The sequence below is a fragment of the Azolla caroliniana genome, unplaced genomic scaffold (genome assembly GCF_043228905.1).
Source record: "Azolla caroliniana isolate FFs.n. ecotype wild unplaced genomic scaffold, voAzoCaro1.0.p SCAF_8, whole genome shotgun sequence".
In the NCBI taxonomy this organism is placed as follows: Eukaryota; Viridiplantae; Streptophyta; class Polypodiopsida; order Salviniales; family Salviniaceae; genus Azolla; species Azolla caroliniana.
This window is the reverse complement of record NW_028230443.1, coordinates 6,172,298-6,195,311: the sequence shown is the minus strand read 5'-3', so window position 1 is coordinate 6,195,311 and position 23,014 is coordinate 6,172,298. Positions and strand designations below refer to the sequence as shown.

At 39.5% G+C, this 23,014-nt stretch overlaps 1 protein-coding gene across 1 annotated transcript; it reads right to left on the bottom strand.

The window, feature by feature from the left end:
• Nucleotides 1-1,013: 1,013 nt before the first annotated feature.
• On the bottom strand, nucleotides 1,014-14,357 carry LOC147860915 (uncharacterized). Its single transcript, XM_087323325.1, has 5 exons — nucleotides 14,207-14,357; nucleotides 11,885-12,143; nucleotides 2,020-2,222; nucleotides 1,751-1,938; nucleotides 1,014-1,643 (listed from the first exon to the last, which is right to left on the bottom strand). Exons 1-5 carry the CDS (start codon nucleotides 14,308-14,310, stop codon nucleotides 1,330-1,332), a joined length of 1,068 nt encoding a protein of 355 aa, XP_087179451.1. The 5' UTR covers nucleotides 14,311-14,357; the 3' UTR covers nucleotides 1,014-1,329.
• Nucleotides 14,358-23,014: the final 8,657 nt, after the last annotated feature.

Sequence of the window (23,014 nt, the reverse complement as noted above, 5' to 3'; positions counted from 1 at the left end):
GTTTATCAAATAGACCACCCATAAAAAAATAGTGAATGTAACCATGGTTGCCACAATTGGTACAAGATAGTATCCACACTAATACCACACTTGAAATTAAGGATGAAGCTCTAGAGAGAGGACAGAGGCTGTAAAAAAAAAATTGCATCTCATTATCATAATCAGCATTTAGCTGCACAAGGAGCGGGATTGAGTATCATAGATGATGCATCATTGATTGGCTAAAAACACACATGGCAGTGGAAGCATACTAGAAGCATAAAGACCAAAGGATATGAAAGTTCAGCTAGCATCAAACATACAATGACAAACAGCAATAGAAGTAGCACCTGATCTTGTAGTAATGGAAGAAATCAAAGCAGGAAATAGATTCCTCTAGTTCTACGGATTGTATGAGTCCAGTTTCAGCCTCCGTTGCACAATTGATATTCGTATTGCAACCAGTAACATCAAAATTCAAGAAAACAAACCAACACACCAGAAAAAGTCTAGCGACACTATCAATGCTTCTATAAAGTATGTTGTTGCTCATGAAGATAAAACAACTGTCAAACTATATCAGCGATATTTTGAAAGGGCCCAAAAGCATCACTAGAATGTATATTTTACATTACTTATTCTTTTCATTCATTTCATACTACTTTCATATGCCAAAGAACAATCTAAATATATGTAGCACATATCACTTTATTTCAGCAATGTTTGTATTGCCAACTGTTCGCATTGGAAGTATCGAAGTGGGAAATGCATGCACAATCAACCACAACTTGATCAGAAGTTAACAATGTGAACCTCTCTTGGTGTCTCTTTATTAATAGAACATATGATATCATGTTCAACACTAAACGAAAGCAAACACTTCTGAATACTTTCAAATGCTTAAATAAAGGGTATTATCATCCCAAAACCATTCAATGCTCATATTTTTAAAAATAGTTGGATGAATCTTTGCAAATGTACGTTAAGGGTATTATTGCCCCAAAATCATTCAATGCTCATATTTTTGGCCACACCAAAATTTTGAACTTTAATAGAAAAAAGAAATTACAGGCAATCAACCTCCTTGATTTGGAGTCAGTGCTTCTTTTGATTCAGCCATATGATCATGTCCCAATCTTACTAGAAAAGATAGTGTACAATCAATCACCAACTCTAAACCAATGAAAATGGTTAAAGAGGTAAGTTAAAATGCAAAACCGAGAATCAACTCCAAGATGATGAAATTATTCTCACCTTTCACTACACTCATGTTGCCACTAAAGAATCAGACACGACCAACCGTTAAAATGTCCAAACTAGAATAAGTTCCAGAATGGAGAGATAGATAATTCACTGGACCTTCTTGGTGTCTTCACTTTCACTTGCTCTTCTAAGTTGTTGTTTGGTTCGGAATGATGCATCATCTTTGATGAAAGACCACCAGACCCATGTCAAAGGTATAGTCACAGCATGCCATATGGAATGAGCATCAAAGTAGCCATATATGGGAGGAAAGTCAAAAATCTCTAGAAGCATAGCTAGTGATCCCAATAAAACAACAAACCATAGCTTAAACCTTGAAGGATGGTTGCTATAACCAGCCCACACTGTCCAAATAAGCAATTGCAGTGCAGCAATTGTAACACACACCTTAATGTTCCAATCTGCATACAGATCAACATCATAATCTTAAATTAGGATAATCACAAAATAATTAACAAAAATAAAGTTTGACCTGAGATTTTACAAGGAATTTGATAAATACACATACCATAATCAAACTCATAGAAATGCAGATAAAGAATATGAGTAGCAACAAATGCTATAACTGGTGCAGCTACCATCACTCTAGCTGCCTCGATCCTTAAATTGAAGGACCTAATAGTTGCTACAATAAGTGCAATACCTAATAGAGCAATTGCTGATGAATAGTCGAGCTTCTCCGTAAATGCTGTGTCCCTGTCAGATCACCAATACATGTAAAGACTCATTCATATAATGCCATTTTGCAGTAAACTCAAGAGCAAGACATACACATACCTTGCATGGAACAGAGCACTCCAAAACCAAGAGTTCATTGACGCCAAGCCATAAAGAACCCAAAGACCCGAATATTCATAATAAGGGCCTTTTTTGCCTTGTGGTCGTTTAGGGAGCCTGAAATGGACCAAATAAATAAAAGACAACATGCCATGCACTTGTACAACCAAATTGCCAATGGAGCAAAGGACCGAGAAAGGTTCCTGTAATATACTCTCTCTGTGTTTTCTCTCTCTCTCTGTGTTTTCTCTCTCTCTCTCTCTCTCTCTCTCTCTCTCTCTCTCTCTCTCTCTCTCTCTCTCTCTCTCTCTCTCTCTCTCTCGTAACCTCCCAACGCCTAGTAAGCAAGAAGAAATTGTATTTGGCTAAATTTGAAGATCATTTGTATCACTTGTTTCTAGGACAAGTAAAACAGCAAGGAAAATGTTTAATGAGAGGCAACCTACCACACAACTGACCTCACCTCAGGTATGGCATGAATATGCAAAGGTTCTATATGATATCCTAGGGCAACCTCCTCTTCCCCACCCACATGGCTCACGCCCACATGAGTCAACCCTTTTTACTCCACAAAATGTAAGAAATGCCATTGATCGGCTACAATTTGGGAAGGCCCAAGATCATGATGGATTGGTGGGTGAGCACTTTATCTATGCCTGTGACACCTTGCTCCCATTGCTAGCACACATCTTTAATACAGCCATGTGTGAAGGTTTCCCTACTAGATGGACCCAGCATACCTTTGTGCCAATCCTCATGAGTGGAGACCCCATGATGCCAAGCAACTATAGGACAATCATGATTGGCCATTACTTGGCTAAACTATATGGCTCGATTCTAGAATCAAAATTGAGTATATGGGTAGAGCGGAATGGCTGCCGTTCAGTTGGACAAGCAGGCTTTCGGAAAGGTTTCACAACTTTGGATCACATATTCACCCTCCAGGCCCTTATTGAGGAGGGCAAAGCCCATAATAAGAGGATTTATTGCTGCTTCGTGGATTTCCGAAAATCCTTTGACACTGTGCCACGTGCTCGTCTTATGTAAAGGTAAAGAGGGATGTTTGACGGATCAGCTATTGAGAGATGACATTCAGCAAAACAGGACTGTAGTAGAGATGAGAGTAGAGACACGCAGATCTTTGGTGTACCCAACCGCCTTGATTGGTACACAAGAAAAAAAAGGTTATTATATTAGTTAACCTTACAAAGAAAGTGGTGTGTTCACATTACAAAAGGAGGTGTCCTGTCCAGGTGAACAATGTGTTCACATATACGAATAATTACCTAATTTGTGAACTACGGGCCTTTACACCTAACAACCTCCCACTTAAAGGTCCGATGTGAACATTCAAGTAACTCCCCCTAACTGTATGCACTGCTCATGTTGAGCTTTGCCAAGACTTTTAGTGAGAATATCTGCAGGATTATCCTGTGTTTTGATCTTGGTCAATGTGACTAGACCATTCTCCAAAACTTGTCTGATAAAGTGATGTCGCACATCAATGTGTTTGGTGCGCGAATGAAACATGGCATTCTTAGCCAGATACACAGCACTCTAGCTATCACATCCTAACACAAGAGTACTAGCAGACATGCCAAGATCTTCACCAAGTCTGCTGAGCCATATAGCTTCCTTTGAAGCTTCTGTAGCTGAAATATATTCAGCTTCAGTAGTACTCAGTGCTACAATCTTTTGTAATTTGGAGCACCAAGACACTGCTCCACCAGCAACTGTAAATATATACCCGCTAGTAGACTTACGTGTATCCAAGTCACAATATCCCTGCAAATTTAATGCACCCTTCCCATAGCATAAACATTTTCTCTGTGTACCTTTAAGATACCTGAAAACACACTTGACAGCCTCCCAATGTGCTTTCCCAGGATTAGACATATAGCGACTAACAACTCCCACTGCATAAGCAATATCTGGACGAGTAGCTACCATAGCATACATTAGAGAACCACATGCTGATGCATAAGGAATTCCCTTCATAGCATTGATTTCCATCTCATCCTTTGGGCAATCAGCCTTGCTGAGTTTAAGATATGACGGCAAAGGAACTCCAAGGGACTTTGCTTCTGCCATATTAAATATGTTAAGCACTTTTTCAATATACTTTTCTTGTGACAAAAACAACAATTTGTCTTTTCTGTTTCTACTGATTCTCATGCCCAAAATATGCTCTGCATTTCCCAAATCTTTCATAGAGAAGACCAATTTCAGTTGATCTTTTAGAGCATCAAGACTAGTCTTTCTTTTCCCAACTAACAACATATGATCCACATATAGAACAAGTATGATAGGACTGTCAGCGATATCCTTTTTCGTGTATAAGCAATGATCTGCATAGCTATGATCAAAGCCTTGAGAAAGCATAAAAGCATCAAACTTCTTATACCACTGTCATGGTGCTTGTTTTAGGCCATACAAGCTACGTTTTAGTTTGCATACCAAATGCTCCTTGTTAGAGACTACAAAACCCTCAAGTTGTTTCATGTAGATCTCTTCATCAATATCACCATGCAAAAAAGCGGTCTTTACATCCATTTGGTACAACTCCAAATTAAGCAGTGCAGTGAGAGCAAATAGCACACGAAGTGTGGTCATCTTCAAAACAGGAGAGAAGACCTCTTGGATGTCAATACCTTCCTTCTGTGCATAACCCTTGGCAACTAATCTTGCCTTGTATTTTGGTTTCCCTTCAATTTCATTTACCTTATAAACCCACTTATTTGGAAGAGCTTTCCTTCCTTGAGGTAAGGACACAAGATCCCATGTATCATTTGCATATAAAGATTTTATTTCTTCTTGCATTGCAAGCTCCCACTTACTGCTAAGTTCACATGACATTGCCTCCTTATAAGTAAGAGGTTCACCCTCATCTGACAGCATGGAATAATGCAAAGAGGGGTCATATCTATATACCTACCTCCTTGAACGATTAGACCTACGTACCCAATGATCAGTATTTTCTGGGATTGGTTCTAAATCTAGAGGAAAATCATTTTCAGCACTTTCTGGCTGTTGCAAACCATGTCCAGCATGTTGTTCGACATCTATATTTTGTTCTTCAATACCTTCATCTCGTTGACCAATACCTTCATGAGCATCTCTTTGCTGTCCAACTTCTTCTAGCTCAAAGATAACCGGTCAATCATCATATTCAACCTTTGGTATAGCATCATGAGGTTTATTTTCAGATTTTGTGGATGGCTGTAATTGCTGAAATGTAATGCTCTTAGAGTTCCCAACAAAGGAACAAGCATTTTTCAGCAACTTTTCTTCATTAAAAACAACATCCTGGCTGCGTACAATTTTTCTGGACTGAGGTAACCAAATCCTATAGCCCATTTCACCTTCATCACCATAGCCCATAAAAATGCCCATGGTGGACTTAGCATTGAGCTTATTTCTCAGCTCGCTTCTAATGTGTACAAACGCATCACAACCGAAAATTCATAAATGGTCATATGAGGCTGGTTTGCCAGACCAAACCTCCTCAGGGATTCCATTTTTTACAGACTTGTTGGGAGAACAATTACATATATGAACCACGGTTTTTAATGCTTCTCCCCAAAATTCATGAGGGAGATTAGCTATGGACAGCATACATCGTACTCGCTCACAGAAGGTCCTATTATACCTTTCTGCCACCCCATTTGATGAAGGGTTATATAAAGCTGTAAGCTCTCTTTTAATACCATGTAAGTCACAATAAGACTTGAATTCTGCAGATGTAAACTCACCCCCATTATCTGTTCTGAGACATTTCAGTTTTGTTCGTTTTTGAGTAGTCACAAATGCATGAAAAGATTTAAATGCATCAAATGCATCACCTTTTCTTTTCATCAAGTACACCCAAATCTTCCTAGAATAATCATCGATAAAGGAAATAAAATATGCAGCACCGCCCAAGGATTTTACAGGCATTCTACATACATCAGAATGCACCAAATCTAGCACTTTTGGTTTACGAGAGATACCAGAATAATAAGAATTTCTCACTTGTTTGCCAAATAGACAATCATTACAAAAAACTAGCTTTGATCCTTTAACATCAAATCTTTTTAAAGCAGAAAGGACTTCAATTCCTTTTTGGCTCATATGTCCTAATCGCTTATACCAAAGCTCTAAACGAGAGTCGAATTCAGCAATAGCAAGAAACTTTCCAGGTAAAGCTTTACATTGCAAACAGTACAAAGTGCCCTTTTTGCAACCTTTCACAATAACCATAGATCCTTTCTTTAGTTTCCATAATCCACCACCGAATAATGTGGTGTAACCATAGATTGACATATTCGCATTCGTGGGGTTTCCCATTCGAATGAAAACGAATACGAATACGAATGGGTAGTCAAGTATTCGTTTTACCTCCCCCCCCCCCCCAAAAAAAAACTTTTTTTTAAAAAAATTCCTAAGATAGAAAAAAGGAACTTAACAATAAATAGGGATAATAAAAGAGGGACTTTGGGGACTTGACACTACTAAATTTTTATAATAAATGTGTAGTCGTTTTATTTTTAATAAATAAATAAAATAAAATAAAGGCTCATTAATTTCTCACTTTTTATTTCCTCAAAATTTATGGATATTTTTATCTTGACATTAAAAATGGTACTTCAAACTAATCATATTTTCAAAGTTCATACTAATCATATTTGTATAATAAATATAAAAATATTCGTTTTAAAAAAATTAGTTTATTAAAATAAGTTTCATAAACTCTCTTGACACTATAATCTATTAATGAATAATTGTTTTTTTTGTTGAAATACATTTATTTAAATAAATAAATAAATTTTTATATTTATTTTACAAAACGAATGGTTTTTTAATATTCTTGGGGCCATTTTGTATTCTCGAATATTGAGAATGTTGTGCATGGAGAATATCACGAATATCACGCATGTGTCAATCTATGGGTGTAACCATGCAAATCCATCTGTCCTACAAATAGCAAACTTTTCTTAATGCCAGGTACATACCTAACATCTTTGAGCACAAGCTCTTGACCATTATCCAAAGACAAGTGTATGGTTCCAATACCATCAATATTGCAAGCACTATTGTTACCAAGATAAACTTTTCCATAACTGCTTGCATCAAATGTGGTAAAGCACTCCAAACATGGAGTAACATGAAAAGAAGCCCTTGAGTCTACTATCCATGTCTGTGTCAATCCATCATCGATTGACAATAAAGCATCAATAACATCTGTTTTGGTGATTTGCATGTCTTGAACATGAGCTATAAAGGCATCACCTATAATACAAAGTACATCACCATCTTCACCAGATAGGTCTTCAATGATAACATCTGACGCCATATTAACTTTCTCTGTTGTATTAAACTTATCATCTTTGTTTTTCTTCTCTCCTACATTCTTCTTCCTTTCTAGTTCCATCTTCCAATATCTACAATCAGGTTTCTTATGACCTTTACGGCCACAATGATAGCATGTGATATCTTGTTGTTTTCCTTTCCCTCTACTCTTACTTCTATTTCTTTGTCCTACATTTGGGTTCCTCTTATCATATCTCCCCCTAATATTGTATGTTGAACCACTACCTTCTCTGCTAGATTTTCTTCTAATCTCTTCGCTGAGAATAGAGCCCAGCACACCATCGAAGGTCAAGGTGGGGCTATTAGATAGTGAAACAACTAATGTTTCCCAGGAATCCGGTAAAGTCATAAGTAGGAAGATAGCTTTGAGCTTGTCATCAAAAGCTGGTAATCCTGAATCTTGTAGTTGGGAGAGAGTACCTATGAATAACGATAGATGCTCTGTTGCACCTTTCGACTCATCTAGCCTCATACTAACAAGTTTTCTCATCAAATGCACCTGATTCACCGGAGTAGTATTCTCGTAAGTTTTCTTAAGTTTCTCCCAAACTTGATGGGCAGTAGTCAAGCCCTTTACATCTACAAGAATTTCATCAGAAACAACCATTTTAATATATATAATGGCTTTCTTATTCAGAGTGTTCCAAGCATCATTTTCCATGCTCTCTGGTTTCTTTTCTACGAGAGCATCTTCACAATATCTTAGAAAGAGGATGCCCAGCATACACTCTTTCCACAATTCGAAACCTTTTCCATCAAATCTCTTGATTTCAAAGAGGTTTTTCACTTCAGCTGAAGTGGAGGCCATTGCTCCCAAGATTTATGACAGATGCCTTCAGAAATTGAGCAAAATACCAATAGGAAAGGGTCTGACAGATTTTTTTTTTATTTTTTTTTTTTATTTTTTTTTATTTTTATTTTATTTTTTAAATCTGTGTTTTCTGCTGATTCTGAATCTAAAGAAAAACAGCAAAGCAGAGGAAAGAGATTTGGCTCTGATACCAATTAAAGGTAAAGAGGGATGTTTGACGGATCAGCTATTGAGAGATGACATTCAGCAAAACAGGATTGTAGTAGAGATGAGAGTAGAGACATGCAGATCTTTGGTGTACCCAACCGCCTTGATTGGTACACAAGAAAAAAAAAGGTTATTATATTAGTTAACCTTACAAAGAAAGTGGTGTGTTCACATTACAAAAGGAGGTGTCCCGTCCAGGTGAACAATGTGTTCACATATACGAATAATTACCTAATTTGTGAACTACGGGCCTTTACACCTAACATTATGCAGCGGCTAGAAGCCCTTGGTGTTCCTACAGATATGCAATGGGGAATCTATGCACTCTATGAATCCGTCACAGGAAAAGTGCGGTCTTCAAAGGTTTTGTCAAAGCCAGTGGGTATCACAATCAGAGTGATGCAAGGATGCCCACTATGACCCACTCTCTTCGGTCTCTATATAGATGAGGTATCACATTACATAGAGAGGTTTGGGGGTTCGGGAGCACGCCTCGCAGGTACAGCTATACAAATATTACTATATGTTGATGATATTGTCCTGATTTCTGACTCTCCGGAGGGACTACAAAGACATCTAAATGCCTTAAAACTATTTTGTACGGACAAAGGTTTGTCAATCAACATGGATAAAACTAAAGTGATGGTGTTTAACACCACTTAAGCATGGGTAACAAGATCAGAACCGGAATTCTTCTTGGGAGAGGAAAAGGTGGAATACTCACACACCTACACATACCTAGGAGTAATATTTACAGGGCCTAGGTTCTCCTTACAGGAGGCTGCTTGTGCCCGACTTTCTCGTGGGTATATATAGCCCTTGGTGCTCTCGAGAGACAATGTGCACATATGCAATTCCAAGAGCCACGAACTAAGCTGTGGTTATTTGATACACTTGTCACACCAACTCTTTCTCTATGGAGTAGAAACATGGGGACCGAGTCTTAACAAGGCAAATCATTGGAAAGATTTAGAGAGACCTTTAAGTGTCAATGATTGCTCGCATGATAAGGAGCAAAGCATCGGTGCCCCACGATATAATCCGTGGCAGAGATGGGAGCATCGCCTATAATAACCGAGGCATTGTTCCGATCAACGACATTTATCCAACGTCTTTGGGAGCTCCCTAAACGAAGGTACCCAAGGTTGGCACTTATGTCATCAAGACAATTGGTATAAATGGAGACACTCATTGTTGGTATGCTGAAATGCAGCAATGGTTCGAGTCACATGGCATGAGTATAAACGCACTACCCCCGTTCCAACATAGCTTGGACTGCCCCCATCTAAATATGACCAAAGTGGAAAAGAATAGAGTGATCCGAACTGATATTATTAACTTGGAAAATAAGATAACAAGGATCAGCCCCAAAATACCCCTTGGTACAAAGATGGAACACTATAAGACACACTTCTTACACACATCAGAGGACGGATTCATCATTAGGCCACCTTATATGGACATACATCTATCCTATGCGCTACGTAGTGTGATAGGGCAGCTGTGAACTTCATCACATCACTTACAAATTGAGGTAGGCAGATATACACGACTACCTCCAGAAGAGAGAATTTGCCCATTGTGTCATCAAGGAGTGGAATCCGAAGAACACTATGTTTGTCCTTGTAGTGTCTTTTATGAAATCAGAGGGAGATACCATTGCCTCTTTAAACAAGGCTTTGGCCCACTACGCAAGGTAATGGAATATGAGAACCAACAATGCCATGAGGACCAAAGGGGTTACAATTGATCGGGCAATAGCAATTCGCCGTGCACATAGACCCTGGCCCCATGGACCATGACCTCGACACCCTTGTCATCGACAGATAAAAACCATTATCTCCCGCCATCATAGGTGCTTCCCTCGCTTCGGAGACATTTCCATTCCGGATCGACCTATGCTAGAGATCTTTCGAAGACAAAAGCTAGGATATATCTAACTTGAGAATCTCACATGTGCCAAAAACCAAATTCCCTCATTTCATCTCATCTTATTTACTTTTATATTTACTGTGTAATATTTATTTTATTTTGATTTGTTCTCTCTCTCTCTCTCTCTCTCTCTCTCTCTCTCTCTCTCTCTCTCTCTCTCTCTCTCTCTCTCTCTCTCTCTCAGGGTTGTACCCTATTGGTAAGCTATGCCCATGCTCTAGGATTCAAGTCCCCATACTTGCATTGATTTGCTAGATAAAATTGCAGAATGTTGAGGGCCAACTGAGCACTCTATTTTTAATCAAAGAGTATTTTACTATACAACGGTGAGAATCCATATCATATTTTGTTTGCACTCAAGACCATAAAAATTTATGTCGAAATCAAGCACAAATGAATGTGTTCACACCGTTCCTTAACCGAGCATGATTCATGATGCATTCATACTCACACATCCATAGACATACCAAACTGCCAACTTGCATGAGAGATAATTTATCATCCATAGATGCTATGGAGGAATATGTTTGAGATCCTTGACTTCTTGTTATGTCTTGCGGGCATGCTTCGAGAGATGCAAGAAAGGAACTGACCATATAGCTGTTTCTTCTCATGGTTTGGAAAAGACTAATAGATAATAACGATCAGCATAGACAAATGGAAGAACGACTCCATGGTCAATGGGCATTGCAAACAATGTCGTGAAGAGGAAGAGTAAGTGTATGATAGTGATAGCAACACAGATTCTGAGGCCAAGTATGTATCCTTGGATGCTAGACATGGAGACAGAACTACTTAAACTCAAGAATTGTAATCTGTGGAAACTACGCATACAGTTGATGACCATAATTACCTTGTTGCAATGGTTTTCAATGGCAGACAGAAAATGCTTAACTAGCATTATAAGTGAAGAGATGTACAGAGTGTTTGCATACAGAATAGCATAGTTTGATATTTCAGATTCAAGCAAGCATCTCATGGATGGTGTCAGGATACAATAAATTTTCTTTATCTTTCTGTTCATGGGTTTCCATTTGTTCGAAGCAAGCACGGCGATGGGGGTTGAACTCCTAGCATGTGAATTGTATTGAAAATGCTTTTGGATATGCATTTAAAACTATTTGATCAATTTGAATTCTAAGTTGACACGGATTTGTGACTAGGAAAAATCATGAAATTGCATGGGTGAAGAAAATATTGTAGAAAGAACAAATGAAAATTTTGGATGCTTGACATGCTCCGTAACGAGGAACGTTGGTGGCTACTACAAAAATAAAGGAAACTGCACCTTTTCATAAAAAACTAACTAGAAATCTTTTAAAGCCTTAAAAAAGCTATTCAGTATCCTTTGTATAACATGTAGCTATAATTTTTAAACCATATTCTGGAGAAATGATAGAGCAAGTAGAATAAAATAATATTTCTACAATCCTTGGATGATCGACAACATAGCAAAACTACAACTTCTATGTGTCAGTTTTTCGACAAACCAAGAATGGAAAAGTTCAAAAACCTACAGCATGAAAATCATCAAGAAAATAACATCATAACAAAAACATGGCATACCTGTAACCCAAACATCCGTACAATAGGCCATTTGCCATGATACTTAACAGGTACTTGGCCAATTTCTTGTCTTTCAGTCTCTCGGATAATCATGCACTGATATTTACATTCATTAGTGCAATCCCACTGTATCCAATCATCATATGGGCACTTGCTTTTCTGTTTCTCTTCTTTATCATCACCATTTACAGCAGCTTGACAGCTTGTGTAACATTTATCACCGATGCAACCTGACTTCTCACAGTTTTCTACACAAGTCCTGCGTTTCATAAAAATGCATTAAACTAAAATGATAGAGCAGTTTATCTTGTATAATCGTAGAGTAACATTGTTATAGGATATAGCAAGATACCAAGATAATAATAAAATGAAAGAAGCTTTAAGTCGCACATATTCGATAGTCAACTCAGATCTGAGAACTTGTACATTAGTAACAAACAAACAGCCATATCTTTTACTTCCAGCACAGCATTAGTTTCAGGATTTATGGTGGTGATTAAATGAAAGCCAAGTTCACACAGCTAAGTAAGACAATCTTCCGGTTAAGGTCAATGGTGGATCAATTGTATATATGTAAAACCAATCTCACCTTCTAAAAAGATGCACGATAGTCAAGTTGCACTCAGAGGTGCCCGGAGATACAAGAAAGAATGGCTGATGACAACATTTTTAGAAATTCTCAAGTTTATTTCCAAGGAACATGATGTCTTGATGGTTTCTCTTTTCTCAGATCTCAGAATTTGCATACAAATGAATAAACTCAAGCCTACCATTAATCCTAATTCATACCAAGGACAAAAACATGGCAGTCAGGTTTAAGGAACAAGCAGATGGCTATCCTGCTAATGTAAACCTTGAACCAGAATATATAGAATGCAAATTTGTCCTTTAATCAGTTCAGATAGCACAGACGGGATTCAAAAAAACAGTGGAAGAACCAGTAAATTCAGATTCCACAGATCATTGTATGATGCCCTAGCTCATAGAGCACTCAATCAATTCTAGTAAACTAATGTTCCAAAGAATGTCACTTTTCCATTTCAAAAACCATATCTCTCATTGTTTATACAGCACTGGATAGATTTTCAAAACCTGTTCGAACATCTAAAGAACAACGTTTCATCACACAAACCATCATTGAACTACTTCATGCAGACCTGAATGGGTTCAATAAAACACGAGAACAAGCAGTTGATTCTCATTCCAAAGCTGAAGAATATTATCTTTGTATGATAGATATACCATTGCATACACTGACAAAAGTTCATACAGTACTAAGGAGGTTCAAAATAGAATGAGAAGCACCACTAAATTCTCATTCCAAAGAACAAAATCTCACTTTTCACAGGCTGAAACAGATCACACAAATTGGTAGAACAACCAGTGAATTCTTGTTCTAAAGAACCAAGTGCCATTGTGAGATCCCCCGCAGCACTAGTTAAGACAGCATTGAATTGAGTCTATAATACATTGAAATCATCAGTAAATCATTGTTGCAAATAGCAAAAGTCTCAACAACATGACTGTCATTCATGCAAATTTGCTAATGTTCATAGAAATAATTCAAGATATGTAGAAAAACCAGTAGATTCTCATTCCGAAGAACAACAGCGTCATTGTGAGATCCCCTATTGCAGTAGTTACGACAACAACAAATTGATTTGTAAAAACGTTGGAATAGCCAGTAAATTCTTGTTTCAAAAGAACAAAAGTCTCATTGTGAGATCTACCATTGCACAAACCACCAATGATTTTTGGAAAGGATTCAAAATAACATAGAAAAACTAGTAAATTTCTGCCTCCAAAATATAAGTTCCGGAAAACGTAGAAGAACCAGTATATTTTCGTTTGAAAAGTACAATGACACAATTTGCGTTGTGCCATTGTATAAGTTCATACTAGTATTAGCTGGATCCGGAATTTATTTGAGCAGATCTGGGAGAAGGATAAACAATAAAGACACGGGACAAAGAACAACAAAAACATATGCCATGAAAGACTGGTCTTGGCATAGCATCAGAAAACATGGATGGAATAGCAAAAATTACAAACCTGATGCATTCTGAGAGCACTATCACAAGTTCCGGAGAAGAGAATGAAATTTTACCTGGTCCATTCTTCTCAGATGGGAGTTACACGTAATGATAAAATTTAACGGAAAAACAAAAAACGGAACTTACCGATGGATCCTACTCCAGGAAAGAATACACATTGTAAATGTAAATGGAAAAAACGAAGAAGAAGAAGAAACGAGGAGGAGAACGAGAACAAGAATCAAACGCATTGAACGAAATGCCTCTGAAGAAGAGAAGAAGCGCATACCTGTACTGTGGATCTTTATCGCCATCACTGCTCTGACAAACGGAGAGAAGGCACGCTGAAGCGAGGAGGAGAAGGAGGAGGGGGAAAAGGGAGGATCTCTTCATACTTCCCACGAATGCGAAGGGGGGGTGGGGAGGAGGAACCGCGCAGAAAGAAAGAAACAAAAGAAACAGAAGCCTGGGGGGGGGGGGGGGGGGGGGGAGGCGAAGGAATCAGAAGCTATGGCGAGCGCTCCACCATGGTCTGCGACCGTCGGTCTGTGAACGGGAGGCAATTCCTGTTCCTCTCTGTTTTTCTTCTCTGCTGCTGCTACTGTTCGCCGGAAGAAGGGAAGGGAAGGGAATGGCTTTTTCTCTCGTCTTCTACATACATACATACATACACACACACACACACACCTGGCAACGGTTCGGTTTAGGCTTCACCGGTTTGGTTCAGCCTAAATCGGTTTGGGTGTTCTCAAACCTGGAGGACCAAAACCCGATCCCTAAACCGTTTAAGGCTTAAAACCTCTAATCTCTTATCCTCTCGTCCTTAATCAGTAATCTCCCTCTAATCCCTCGTTATAAGAAGGCGTGTGCAGGCTGCGGGAGGTTGCTTTGAGCTCGATAGAAAGAGGTCCTCTCGTTATAAGAAGGCGTGCAGGTTGTGGGAGGGTGCTTTGTCCTCGATAGAAATAGGTCCTCTCATTATAAGAAGGCGTGTTGGATGTGGGAGGTGCTCTAAGCTCGATAGAAATAGGTCCTCGTTGCAACTTGCTATATAGAAGGCGTTGCGGTGCATTGTGCAGGCTCCAAATCTTTCTTTCACTCCCTCTCCCTCTCTCTCTCTAATGTTTGTGTCGACAATCGACTGCTTGTAAAAATGACCTAATTATTAAACTAACACTAGTAAAAAAAGTTAAAATGACATAACCAGTTTGAGTCGGGTTTGGCAGGGCTCAAGCCGAACCATACTAAGCTCAAACTATTTTAACATCGACTGTTATTTCTACAATGCCTTTTTGTTTCCCAGAGATTTTAGTATTTCTCTTGATATTGCTCAAGCCTTAGTCGAGCCACTAAACCACTAAAGTGTTTTAAACCGGTTTAATGGCTCGGTTTAGGCTTGAGCTTAGTCGTTGCCGATTCCTACATATACATACACATGCACACACCCATACATAAATACCCACGTACGTACATGCATACATAAATACACACATATCAAAGAAAATAGTGGTTCTCTACGTGCCCATGTAAGTGTAGGTCATTATGTCTTGTTACAAGGATAATATAACTCTTTATCACAAAACGATGCTCATGTATGCCAAACCAATAATGTTCCTGTACGATCTCTTTCCAATGAAGAAGAGTTTGCTCAGTAGGAGCCATTTCATTGTTTGTACAAAATAAGACAACAATAATATCGACTAATCAACAATTGACCTTGCTTCATTCATCTTGACCATTAAACCGGTCTATGAAGAGATCATCTAGTTTGTGAGGTTCAAATGAGAACTTTATTTGCACAATCCAAAAAAGCTCTAATGTAGAAAATAATTGTGACTTTCAGTCACTAAATGGAATGCCACATATGGGTTTGGATTTTTAAAATTTTTTGGAGACATGGTTGATAACGGTGTTGTATGAATATGAGTTCATGTTCTCTTCACATCCATGCAATCTCTCGTGGGATTTTCATTTCCATTTTGTGGTTTTGATTAAGAAAGTCGGGCTACAGCAAATGTATGTTGTTAAGCAACAAACTCTACATTTTGCAAAATATGTTAATTATGACAACTTTGGGGAAGTGTTATTAAAAGGTCTTAAGGCAACAACTATGCAATGTATGTCATTGACCAATGTAATGGGGTGGATCCAAGTGGTTGTTTCCTTAGATTTCCAACCCCTTCCTAATTGTGGTTATACCTATATTCATGAATGTGGGTTGTTCGAAGGGCAAGCATTGGCTCAAACTCGTCATCACTTAAGAATTGTTTGTGATGCATTACCTTTGCCCTGTGTGATAATTGGAGTGAAAGGTGGCAATGAATTCACTTGAGAGCCATTGGCAAAAAGTAGGAAAATGGAATTGCAATTGCCTATGTCACTTTAAATGCGAGTGATGTCATGGAATGTTCAGTGGTTAGGTGGCCCCTTATATAGATGATACAAAGATCATCTCTGACAAGAAATTACAAAATGTTTAGTGGGTGGATCTCGAGACTTTCTTTTATTATAAGAACATCGATTAAATGCTTTTAGAATTTCCCATTATGAATCTCTTATTTCCGAGAATTGGGACATGTTTTGGTCCCCTGCAATAGGCGAGATGGAAGTTCTTGGTGGTGTATGTATGGCTATTGCCCAGAGGTGGGTTCCATTCATTATAAAAAAACAAGAGATTATATGGGGACTCTTGAATGTATATGCTCCTAATATTGCCTCGACTCAGAACCAATTCTGGCAAGTTTTACTAAATATTTTACCTCCGCTTTGACCACTAGTGTATTTCTGGTGATTTCAACATTCTTGAGGATCCCATTGATAGAATGGGAGGTAGCTCAACTATGATAGCGGACATGAATTGGCAATTTGGGAATGTTGGCCGGGCAGGACGACCCAAATGTGTGAAAAGGGACAAAAGGCCAAATCGGGAAAAAGATAAACAAAGGCAATCGAGAACAATATCGCCAAAAACAATTAATGATTGTAACGATTTTTAAGCCACCATGCTTCCTAAAAATAGGAAGCATGGAGTCTTATATAAGGGTGTATGATTGAGAGAAGTAAAGGGGGGGGGAGGGGGATATTGATAGACTAGGGGATTGTACAAAGAGGTGCACGTAGTCTGAGAAAGGCTAAGAATCCCAATCAATAGTCTATCTGTTGCCTTTGTAACAGTTTTGCAATATTAATATAATTATGTGTTTGTAGGTAAACCCTATGTTCGCAATTATGGAATCTCTAAGTCTAATATTAGTACTGTGAAATCGTACGTACACATCGTGGTAGTCGATCCGTCCAGAACCCATACCTTGTGTTCCTTTTGGGCCTCAACACGATCAGTCTATATTGACGAGTGTCATCTGGAACCGACGATCAGGGTTATATTTGGTTTGACATACCTAGGTAACATCCGCATAAGAGTTACGCCACGTCCTGATTCCAATTGAGTACACTGTTAGCAAGACATCTCAAAACCTACCCCTCCTTTCTACCACAATACCTTGAGTCGACTACTCAAGAGTAGTAACCAACAATGTGTTCCTCTAGAGGGGAGTAACAGGGAATAATTAGTGTTTTCCTTACAAGTTACAAGTGTTAGATGCTTGGCATGCTCCTTCGTTGGTTAGTACAAAATCTTCACTTGTTTTTTCATTATCAAATCAACGTTTAAATGGTGCCAATCTATCTCGCTTAGGTAGATTCTATGTATCTGACAAATTTCTTTCATATATTGGCACTATACATATAACGTAGAGAACTACCTTTTTAGATCATGCTCCGATTATCCTTTCCATATTGAATCAAAGTTTTCCGGACTTATCTATTTTGAAGATTCCGAAAATTTTGTTGTTAGACAATAGCTTTTCATGCAAGTGGTTGAATTATGGTGTCAAAATAATGTTTTACGAGACTCAATGGCCATGAGGGTAGTTGATGGTTTACGAGAAATCTTTGAATTTTTCCAGCCCAAATGGGAGACGAAGGCACAACTGATTTTTTTTATGCAATGAGCCCCCATGATAATGTGTTTCAATAAAACAATTACTGAGAATGAGACAATCTCATCAGACCCAGATGTGACGAGAGAGATAGCCACACACTACTATTCGAGATTACTATCATTAGAGACCTTTTCCATTGAGGATATAAAATGTCAACCATGTGTTTGGAATAAGTTGGAAGTAAGAATAACACTGTATATGAATGATCAATTTTAGAAATATTTACTTATAATGAAATGAGTGATGCACTTCAAGATTTGCCTAATCATTTATCATTGACCTTTCCAATATAATAAAACGTAGTTCCCCACATATTACTATTGAGAATCAAACTCAACATCCCGTGAGTGGGAACACACTCTAGGATACTCGTGTGTGTGAACACCCCACCTCCTTGTATAGTAACTATGTGTGTCATAAAAGTTAATGTTCTATGACACATATTCATTAGGTAGTTAAGACACAACCTCTTTCCCAATACGAGGTACTAGTAAAAGAACTTAGAGAGAAGGTGACTACATAAGCACCTTCTCCTTTTCTTTGTATGTTGTTGACAATTCTTGTGTTCCTTGTTAATACAATTTTCTATTTTCCTGTCTATTTGTCTATATGTCTCTCTCTCCACACACACACGAACACATAGTTCTTCTGCTGCGCAGAATCCATCTGATTCTTGACATGGTATCAGAGCGCGTGGTAGCTTGATCGAAGTCCATTGCTTCTATTTGTGTTGTGCTCGATTCCGCGTTCGGAAAGAACCGGTTGATCACTATAGTAGCAACTTGCACAGTTCGCATCAAAGAAGAAGAAGCTCGACATGAATACACATATGGGAAGCGCTCTTTCTACCGAAAAGCTCGACATAAACTTTGCATTTTGGGAGTACAAGATGCACCAATACCTTGTTGGCCAAAGCTATTGGAGTTCTTATCGAAAAAGAAAGCCGACTCATCGCTCGCGGTCAGATGTTCATCCTCGACTCTCACGATATGAACTCGGCAATGTATGCAAAGGGCCAAAGAACCGACGTCGATATATAGTTGTGGCACAAGCTCAAAGGAATGCAGTCGAAAGGAGTCGTCGTCGAACTCGTGACCTTCACCGAAAAGGAGAGCGCAAGCGTGTGCGAAGCTTGTCAAATTGGCAAACAACACTGTCAACCGTTTCCAAAGGAGAGGAACGTAAGCAAAGGGATCCTAGATGTAGTACATTCGAATGTATGGGAACCAACCCAGTTTGACTACAACATTCGGTGGTTGACGGTACTATGTAACGTTCATCAACGACTTCTCCAGACATACCTAGATTTATCCAATGTGCCAAAAGCGTGAAGTGTTCTAACACTTCCAAAAATTCAAGAATGAAGTAAAAAAGGCAACCAATCATCATGTACGATGCCTTCGATCAGACAACGGCAAAGAGTACTTCTCTAATGCCTTTACTGCATACATTGGACAATAAGGAATACGACGACAGTTTACTTGCCAACACACACCTTAGTAGAATGGAGTAACCGAATGCAAGAACCGACACATACTCAAGGTGGCAAGGGCAATGATGAATGAAATATATATGCCAAACTCATATTGGGCTGAAGCGGTGAACACGATCTAATGAATCACTGCACAACATCAAAAGTGCACGATATTACCCCCTACAAAAAGTTCTATGGGAAGAAACCGAATCTATCCCATGTCAGGATATTCGGTTCAATAGCATTTGTACATATTCCCGACGAGAAGCGGCATAAACCCTAAACCGAACCGAATCACTCACCCGACAGTGAGAATGGTGTACTGGATGTACCCATCATGAGGACACCAGTAGAGCCACATTGATCCACTCGAGAGAAGAACGTAGTCAATTGATTTGGCTACAACTACTACATGGCATATCATTATGCATTCATGATGAAGGTGGCGACAGTCTGAGAACCAAAAAACTTTTTCGAAGCCGCGAAGGACTCGAGATGGGTCGAAGCGATGAATGAGGAGATGCAAGTAGTCTCCAAGAATGAGAAATGGGATCTCGTCCCTTCTTCAAACCACCAAAAGGCAAATGAATGTTGGTGGATCTTCAAAGTAAAGCACAACGCCAATGGCACTGTTGTTACGGGCATGACCATTTAATATCCCGTGGTGAGAATTTACCGTAGTATTCTATACACGTGGATAAGTGTGAGGGTTAAATGGGAGTGTAAAGAAGGGGAGGATTACTTTTAATCCTCGGGATTGAGACAACCCATTAGGTCAAGTGTGAACTTGCCTGGGGGCCTTGGGTATCACTATAAATAAGAGGCCTAACTACCCTCATTTGATCATCTTTTGACTACATCGAGACTCTGCTCTTGTGGTGGGTCAACTCTTGTAGCGAGCGTGCCAGCAACAGGTACAACTCGACGGCACGACGGTGATATGGGACGCCGATCAAGGTTCGAGTCCGTCTCGATCCCTTCGCTCGGGGGTGGTCGGGTGGATCGGCACCCTTCTTTCTCTTTCTCCTTTCTATCTATCATTAGTTTATCCTTATCTTAAGCTTACTTTAGTACCTAGATCTCTAATAACTGTCCATCGGTACAAGGCCAGACTTGTGGAGAAGGGGTACATGCAGACGCACGATGTCGACTACGAAGAGACCTTTGCCCCGGTGGCAAAGATGACTACAATTCGAATCGTGATCGCGCTTGCAACAGCAAAAGGGTGGACGTAAAGAACACTTTTCTCCAAGGCGAGCTAGAAGAGGAGGTGTACATGATACAACCGCCTGAATTCAGGTCGACTACACATCTGATTGCAGTCAGTTGACTAAAAAATCCTCTCTATGGCCTCAAGTAGGCATCGAGAGCATGTCATTCGAAGATAATGCAATATATTCATCAAATCAACTTCAACATGTCCAAGTCCGACAACTCTCTATTCATCAAATCAACTTCAACATGTCCAAGTCTGACAACTCTCTATTCATCCGGAGCGACTCCAGAGGATAGGTATTTATCATCACCTATGTGGATGACTTGGTCATAGGAGGAGAGTATATAACAAATATTGAGCACATCAAGAAGCTCCTCTCCAGCCGATTCGAAATGACCGACATGAAGGAACTTCATTAGTTTCTCGGAATAGAGGTAATTCAAACTCATGATAACATCTTGCTTTCTCAAAGGCATTATATCCTCAATCTTCTCTACAAGTTTGGGATGACAAAGTGTAAGCTTGTCACTACCCCTCTCGAATGAAATCTAAAGCTAGATGCCGACTCATGCACTAGTGAGTGTGAGCCGACACTCTATCAATAGCTAGTTGAAAGCCTGATCTACCTCACAATTACCCGACCTGAGTTACTTGGTCGGCCTCCTTAGCCAGTTCATGCAAACTCTGTAGAGACATCCATCTCGACTGTGTTGAGCGAGCGATACATTATGTGGGTGGGATGATGGATTTCAGCATCCTTTACAAATCGGCCACACCGATTCGACTTGAAGGTTATACCGATGCCGACTGGATCGGCTACAAAGTTGACCGATGATCGACATCCGGATTTGTTTTCTCTCTCGGCAGTGGTGGCATATTGTGGAGTAGTAGGAAATAGCCAATAGTCACATTGTTGAGCACCGAAGCCGAATATAGGGGCGTGATCGTTGCCGCATGTGAAGTCGTTTGGCTCAAGAGAATCTTGAAGGATCTGGGCGTTCCCATCAAGGATCCGATTATCCTCTATTGCGATAACGTGAGCAATATTCACCTCACTCGAAACCCAACCTTCTATGCTCGAACGAAACACATCGAAGTGCACTATCACTTCATTCGAGAGTGTGTTCTGGCCAGGGATGTTGACATGCAACACATCAACACAAACTTGCAGACGACCGACATCTTCACCAAGGCCCTAGGAGTCGACAAACTGAGATAGTTCACGACAAACCTGGGACTTTCGACCAATCAAGCTTGAGGTGGAGTAAGGAGCAATAGGAGTGTAGCGGTCATTCGAAGCTAAAGCCGGAGTCGACTCAAAGCTAATCCGAAGACCAGTCTGAGCAAACCATCCGACGAGTGGAAGTTGAGTTTGATTCAAACAAAACTTCCATCCGACGTGTTGAGAATCAAACTCAACATCCTGTGAGTGGGAACACACTCTAGGATACTCGAGTGTGTGAACACCCACCTCCTTGTATAGTAACTAGTGTGTCATAGAAGTTAATGTTCTATGACACATATTCTTTAGGTAGTTAAGACATGACCTCTTTCCCAATATGAGGTGCTAGTAAGAGAATTTAGGGAGAAGGTGACCTTCTCCTTGTATGTTGTTGGCAATTCTTGTTTTTCTTGTTAATACGATTTTCTGTTTTATTGTCTCTCTCTCTCTCTCTCCACACACACACACACACACATAGTTCTTCCGTTGTACAAAATCCATCCGATTCTTGATAATTACAATATAACCATGTTCTTGACATAGATTTGGCTCATAATCAATAGTTGAGAGTGAAAATACAAAAGCCTTGTAGGGTTTGTTACAATGAAAGAAACATGACATTATTTCCCTTAACGGGGGAGAGGGGGGAGCGCTCATCTCACCATTCAACTTTTTAATTACTTATTTCTTGGCAGCTTGACAAACGATAAGTATCAGATATAATAAGCTATACAACCTCTTTAAGGTGCACATACATGATTTCCTCTTGATCGATACAACCCCCTGATGGATTACCGACATATCTTGAATGTGTACGGGGTGCGTCTCATGGCCATGTGGCCACTAAAACACCAATGAACGACACCGCCCGGCCGGCGACAAAGTGTCTGTGTCCTCCGGGATTTGTCCCACGTAAACAACAATACATTGAACTCAAGCTCAAACTAGTTAAGGAAGCACATGCCTGAACCGAACCGCCAAACCATTTGAAAATGGTTTAACGGCTCGGTTTAGGCTTGAGCCGAGCTGTTGCCGACTCCTACACCACATGCAAGTGTCCGTGTGTCCGCCGGGATCCCGCCCACTCAAACAACAATACATTGAGCTCAAGCTAGTTAAGAAAGCACAAGCATGAACCTAGACAAACCGAACCATCAAACCGTTTATGAGCGGTTTAACAGCTC